This window comes from Anabrus simplex, chromosome 1, assembly GCF_040414725.1.
Source record: "Anabrus simplex isolate iqAnaSimp1 chromosome 1, ASM4041472v1, whole genome shotgun sequence".
Taxonomy (NCBI): domain Eukaryota; kingdom Metazoa; phylum Arthropoda; class Insecta; order Orthoptera; family Tettigoniidae; genus Anabrus; species Anabrus simplex.
In genome coordinates this window covers 880741261-880748416 of record NC_090265.1, presented here as the reverse complement: position 1 = coordinate 880748416, position 7156 = coordinate 880741261, and the positions used below count along the sequence as shown (strand labels likewise).

Sequence of the window (7156 nt, the reverse complement as noted above, 5' to 3'; positions counted from 1 at the left end):
TCGGGCTGTGGACTTGGCATACATTACTTTTTTATGACTACTTTGTTAAGAATTTGCACAGTTCACCATTTACAGTTTTTACGGTTTATTGTATTTTTCGTCCAAGTCTAAGGTATATATTAAAAATACTTATTATCAAGAATTTGGAAAATAGCTTGCATAATACGTATATCGCTCTAGTGTTTTTAATTATTTTACATATGAGATTCTTATCATTATTAGCTGACATGTGATCAGAGATAACTTACTTGCAAAATGGTTTACACAAAACACATAGAAGAACTAACTTCAAATAACGGATCATGCTCTAAAATATCAACGTATTCTTTACGATCCTTTGCGTGTACACGAAGTTTGATGACAGCCACTTTATTTGGGGGCCAGTACACTGTTACATGGACCCAACTTCCTTTACCAACTATACCTCGTTCATGTGCTGCAGCCAAGTAGTTGACCACTCTTCGCTCAACTTCGTATTTGATAGAACGTGCACCATAGTGAACGTCATATCCATCGGCTAAAACTGTTTCCACTTCTTGATCCCATGTTAACTCAACCTGGTGCTTCTCTCGTGCTTTCTTGGCCCAGATATGCAATTCTTTAGACACTAATTTGAATAGTTCAGATGGTGAAAAAGGCAGAAAATATATAATTTCATTAATACGGCCTAGAAATTCATCTCTGCGGAAGAATTCTTTCAAAATAGGACGAACTACATTTTCTTTGAAATTGCGGGAAATTGTTACTTCATCTCCACATCCGCTTTCTGTATCTCCGAGTGCACCACCCAGTCGTTGTTGTATAATGTCTTTGGTCTCTTTTCGTAATTCCAAGGCATATTCCGCTATTTCACTGCTCGCTAAGTTTGATGTCATCACAAATATTGCATCTTTACACTCAATTGTATTACCTTTGCCGTCGGTTAGACGACCTTCATCAAAAAGTTGCAACAGTACCGTTAGAACATCTGGGTGAGCCTTATCTACTTCATCAAATAATACCACGGCTGATGGACACTTCTTAAGTTGCGTGGTCAACTGTCCACCGTCATCGTGACCAACATACCCCGGCGGAGCTCCAATAAGTTTTGCTACCTCATGCTTTTCCTGGTACTCGGACATATCTAGTCGTATAAATCCATGTTGCTTGCCTTTATGAATGTAATTGGCTATTTGTTTAGCAAGTTCAGTTTTGCCTATCCCTGATGAACCTAGAAAGAGAAACACTAATGGATGATCATCATCCGACCACCCGTTCTCTTTGCGGCGGATAGTAGATGCCACAATGGTAATAGCTCCCTCCTGCCCAATAATACACTGCTTGAGTCTCTGCTCTAGAGGAAAACGTAGTCTCTCTTCGGCCTCTCTCTGGAGACGTATTTCATCAAATTTAATCGAATGCTCCTCGAGAAGCTTTTTAATTTCTCCGTCTTTGGTATATTTAATGGCTCTGTGACCCATATCATTCTCGATTGTCGGATTAGCTCCATGATCTAGTAGGGCCTGAACAACCCGTTTTTGGTTAGCTAGTGCAGCATAATGGAGTGCTGTGAATCCTTGAAATGTAGCGTGGTTGTTAAGTTGGTCAGAGAATTCGTCCTCCCGTTTAATAAGAACCTCCAGCGTCAGCAATCCCATATCTGAAGCCGTGTGACTGGCATTTATGAAATTGTCTCCTACATCAGGATTTGCCCCAGCTTTGAGCAGAGCTTTCACTGCCTCAACAAAACCATTCATTGCAGCCACGTGTAATGGTGTCCATCCAAGTGCATGCCGACAGTTCACGTCGACGCCTTTAGAACATAATCTTTTTATTTCAGATACATTACCTTGTTTAGAAGCATGCAACAGGCGGGTTTCATTCGCGTTGTTATTATTGTTCACGAAGAAAACTACCGTAACTACAATGCTGCTTATTAGTTCCCACTCATCCCAAAATAATGTTTCATGCCTTTCCGGATGCAGTGAACCAATGCGAAGATTTCCTTTTCTTTTGTTAGATTTTCTTGCTCCTGGAAAGTTGATTATGGACTGATCAGTTCTTGAAACATTACGGATTGGTCTCCAACTGTAGTGATTCCGTAATGAGACATGCATATATTTTGAAGCTTGTTTAAGCACGGCACAGCTATCTCGGATAACAATATGCAACATATTTAAATAAATAAGACTTATTACTGGATGATACCGAGACGAAAATGGACTTTGCATGAGTAATTTACATTCATGGTAATGCACTACGTTTGACCATATATTACGATTAGCGTTGAAAAACTGTCGATAGGTTATAAGTAGTTTTAAACGATCCAAGACAATCGATAATCTCTCTATGTAAGACAGTGTCTTATGAATGAAATTATAATTGCACAAAATGTGCAAAGAGTAAGTATAGATCAATCTTTTGTACAAAACTTTTTAAGAGATTCAGTTCGCATTTTGCCTGTCAGGGCGTGGTATCTCTCGCATAGTCCAGTACATCTTATACACATGCTGCCGGCACCTGACTCATGATATTGTTTCACACCATAGAGCTTGAAGTGAAAACCGTGCACGGAAAATCTTGTCACTATGTGCCGCAAGCCGTAGCTTCTTGCATCCATTCACGGTTGATCATGGCATCTGTTGCATAAAACTCGTACCATATTGCAACTTTCTTTGCCTTTAGACACGCCAGATTGTCTAAGAAAGCCGGTGTTGCAGGTAGTAGGAAGTGTAGACGTAGTTCTCCAATGAAGAAAGGTTCTCTGGTTTGCTCATAAGTGATGTAGTGAATTTAGATAATAATAATAATAATAATAATAATAATAATAATAATAATAATAATAATAATAATAATAATAATAATAATAATATGTTCTATTTACTATGCAAAAGTTAAGGATGTACGACCTTTCTTACACTTAACCAGTCTTCGCCTAGAACACTGTTAATAATAAATACTGATGACAATAATATGATAACAATAATAACAGTAATAGTGTTAATAATAGTAATAACACGCAGAAAAACAAATCATATCTTCTATATAATACACATCATACGTAGAGTACACTAAAATGCATGAATAATGAGTATTATAACTACTACTTAAGAGAGAGTTTAGAAAATATATACATTTCTACAGCATACCGAGATATTGCCTTCAATTGAGAGGTAAAGAGAAGGATTAGTAAGAAGAAGTCCAGTTCCTTGGCTAAATGGTTAGCGTGCTGGCGTTTGGCCGCAGGGGTCCAGGGTTCTATTCCCGGCACGGTCTGGAATTTTAACCATCACTGGTTAATTTCGCTGGCACGGGGACTGGGTGTATGTGTCGTCTTCATCATTAATTTCATCCTCGTCTCGACGCGCAGGTCGCCTACGGGTGTCAAAAAGAAAGACCTGCACCTGGGGAACCGAACTTGTCCTCGGACACTCACGGACACTCCCGGCACTTAAACGCCATTTCAATTCAGTAAGAAGAAGAAGAACTCTGAAATGAATAGGGAAACACGAGGTAATAATGATAATAATGAAGAGGGCGTAGGAGGAGGTGTTTTCAGTTCGTAATTTAATGATTCATGTATGTTTACCTAGTATTTCGACACAGGCATGTATAAAAGCTGAGCTGATAGACATGCTTCTGACGTCCACTGGTAAGAGATTCCATTGTCGGGCTGCGGTAACGGTGAATAATTTCGTTTAGTTTACTGTTCAGTGTACAGAAAGGGATGAACACATGGTGCTGCAGGGTCGGGTATTTTTGTTATGGTCTGTGCAGAGGAGCTTGATGCGTTCACGAAAATAGGCTGGTTGAGAAGTTTTAAGATTATTATGTAAAAAGCAAAGAGTATGATTGTGCGTCATTCTTTCAGGTGAAGCCACCTGAGCCGTGTGTAAGACGGTGCGACATGGTCAGTGTAACGAAGTCCGCAGATAACTCTTACACAAACATTCTGAACACAGTGCAATTTCCTTCCGCAGTCTACTCCTAGGTGGTTGTAAACTATATCGCAATAATCAAAATGAGGTAATGCGAGTGATTCAACAAGAATTTTTTGTCTTTAGTTTAAAGGGGAAAGTGAATTAGAATTTACTAAGACAGTGTAGCGTTCCGTATATTTTTCTACACACAGATGTAGTTTGGACAGACCACGACAGATTTTCGTCAATTATCATACTAAGATTTCTTACATTTTGGCTATACTATATGGGAGTACCACTTATGGACTTCTGTGGTAGCGCTGTTCGATTGAGTTTGCAAAGTAATTTAGGCTAACCAATAATTATAGCCTGGGATTTTTATGGGTTTAATTTTAATCCGTGATTTTTGGTCCGTATATCTATGATCGTCCGCCTCTGTGGTGTAGTGGTTAGCGTGATTAGCTGCCACCCCCGGAGGCCCGGGTTCGATTCCCGGCTCTGCCACGAAATTTGAAAAGTGGTATGAGGGCTGGAACGGGGTCCACTCAGCCTCGGGAGGTCAACTGAGTAGAGGTGGGTTCGATTCCCACCTCAGCCATCCTGGAAGTGGTTTTCCGTGGTTTCCCACTTCTCCTCCAGGCGAATGCCGGGATGGTACCTAACATAAGGCCACGGCCGCTTCCTTCCCTCTTCCTTGCCTATCCCTTCCAATCTTCCCATCCCTCCACAAGGCCCCTGTTCAGCATAGCAGGTGAGGTCGCCTGGGCGAGGTACTGGTCATTCTCCCCAGTTTTATCCCCGACCAAGCGTCTGAAGCTCCAGGACACTGCCCTTGAGGCGGTAGAGGTGGGATCCCTCGCTGTGTCCGAGGGAAAAGCCGACCCTGGAGGGTAAACAGATGATGATGATGATGATGATATCTATGATCATCAAGTCTTCATTCAGGTGAAATGTTTCTGAGTGTAGGTTTTCGGATTTGCTGTGTATGTGTATCTGTAAGTCATCTGTGTATAAGTGGTATTTACAGTGTTTTAATCCGGAAGCTATGCCATTTATATGTTGTTGTTTGAGTCATCAGTCCATAGAGTGGTTTGATGCAGCTCTCCATGCCACCCTATCCTGTGCTAACCTTTTCATTTCTACGTAACTATTGCATCCTACATCTGCTCTAATCTGCTTGTCATATTCATACCTTGGTCTACCCCTACCGTTCTTACCACCTACACTTCCTTCAAAAACCAACTGAACAAGTCCTGGGTGTCTTAAGATGTGTCCTATCATTCTATCTCTTCTTCTCGTCAAATTTAGCCAAATCGATCTCCTCTCACCAATTCGATTCAGTATCTCTTCATTCGTAATTCGATCTATCCATCTCATCTTCAGCATTCTTCTATAACACCACATTTCAAAAGCTTCTATTCTCTTTCTTTCTGAGCTAGTTATCGTCCACGTTTCACTTCCATACAATGCCACGCTCCACACGAAAGTCTTCAAAAACATCTTTCTAATTCCGATATCAATATTTGAAGTGAACAAATTTCTTTTCTTAAGAAAGCTCTTCCTTGCTTGTGCTAGTCTGCATTTTATACAAAGAGAAAAATAGGGGACCCAATACAGATCCATGCTGTATTCCTACGTCAACCGTACGCCAATTTGAATATTCATTAGTTTGTCCAACCCTTGTCCCGTTTCCCTACGGGGTCGGGTATTCTTTCTTTCTTTATTCGTGTCAGAAGTATCAACTTATAGATATTTAACAAAAAGCAACATCTACATTTCTACTATACAAATATACAAGTCTATTATACAATCACAGATAGAGCAACAATATTCAAGAGCTAGATGATGCTTGCCCAGTATTGGGCGACGTCAATAGCGTTGGGGGAGGCTGCAATCAAGTCTTTCATAGTGCACATTGAAGGACATAAGACACACTGACATAGATGTTGGATCGTCTGCTGTTCTCCGCAATCACAAAGTGATGAATCACTTGAGAAGCCCCACTTCCGCAAGTTTACTTTGGTTCTGCCGACTTCTGTACGGAGTCTGTTAAGGGCTTTCCATACTGTCCACTTCTCCTGGTGTCCACATGGAAGACTTTCCTTTGGCTCTATCCAGTTGGAAAGGTGGTGGATTCTTTCTTTCCACATTGTGACTCTAGCATTCTCTGCTTTCCCCTCAAGGTTGACTGATGTGCGGAGAAAACTTTTCCTAGATTTTAGCCTCTGTGTGGCTGGTTGGTATCCATAGAGAGGATGTGCTTCTGAAGAAGATGCCTGGAGCCTTTCTTTGTTAGCTGCTACCTCCCTACGAATCTCACCGGGAGCAATACCAGCTAAAAGTTGGACCTTCTCAATGGGTGTAGGTTTCAAACATCCAGTGATGATCCTGCAGCTTTCGTTTAAAGCTATGTCGACCTGCTTCGTATGAGCTGACCTGTACCAAACTGGGGAGGCATATTCTCCTGCAGAATAGCATAGAGCTAGAGCTGATGTTCTAATTGTTTGTGGTTGTGTTCCCCAACTTGTTCCTGATAACTTTCGTAGAATGTTGTTTCTGGCAGCTATCTTTTGTTTCAGGTTTTGGCAATGTTTCTTATATGTTAATGTGCGATCCAGCATAACTCCCAGGTACTTTGGCGTAAAGCAGTGTTCCAGTAAGTTCCCCTTCCATAGTACTTTGAGTTTCTGAGAGGCCTGCGCATGCCGCAGATGGAACGCACAGATTTGAGTCTTAGCTGGATTTGGTTTGAGTTGGTTTTTCTCATAATAGTTACCTAGCTCTTCTAATGCAGCAGTTAAAGAGATCTCTGCTTCATCAAAGGTATCAGTTTGAGTAGTAAGTGCAAGGTCATCGGCATAGATAAAGCTTTTAGTATTTTCTGGTAATGGCTGGTCATTAGTGTAGATGTTGAAAAGAACAGGAGCCAGTACACTGCCTTGAGGTAGTCCATTCCTTTGATTCCTCCATCTGCTTCGGCGTCCTTGGAATTCGACAAAAAAGCGACGATTTTCCAGGAGAGTAGCTATCATCTTGGTTACCTTGATGTCTGTAATCATTCTATAAAGTTTGTGTAATAATATCCTGTGATTTACTGTATCGTAGGCGGCTGAGAGGTCCACAAAAGCCACACCAGTAATCTTCTTCATTTCAAACCCGTCCTCGATATGCTGGGTTAGATGTAAAACCTGTGCTGTGCAACTCTTTCCTGGGCGGAAGCCACATTGCTGAGGGATTAGGACTTGGTCTACTACTCC

At 41.2% G+C, this 7156-nt stretch overlaps 1 protein-coding gene across 1 annotated transcript; it reads right to left on the bottom strand.

Annotated features, from left to right (window-relative positions):
* Positions 1–260: 260 nt before the first annotated feature.
* LOC136857395 (mitochondrial disaggregase-like) lies at positions 261–2096 on the bottom strand. The gene has a single exon (XM_067136036.2). The coding sequence runs from the start codon at positions 2094–2096 to the stop codon at positions 261–263; it is 1836 nt and encodes a 611-aa protein (XP_066992137.1).
* Between the last annotated feature and the right edge of the window lie 5060 nt (positions 2097–7156).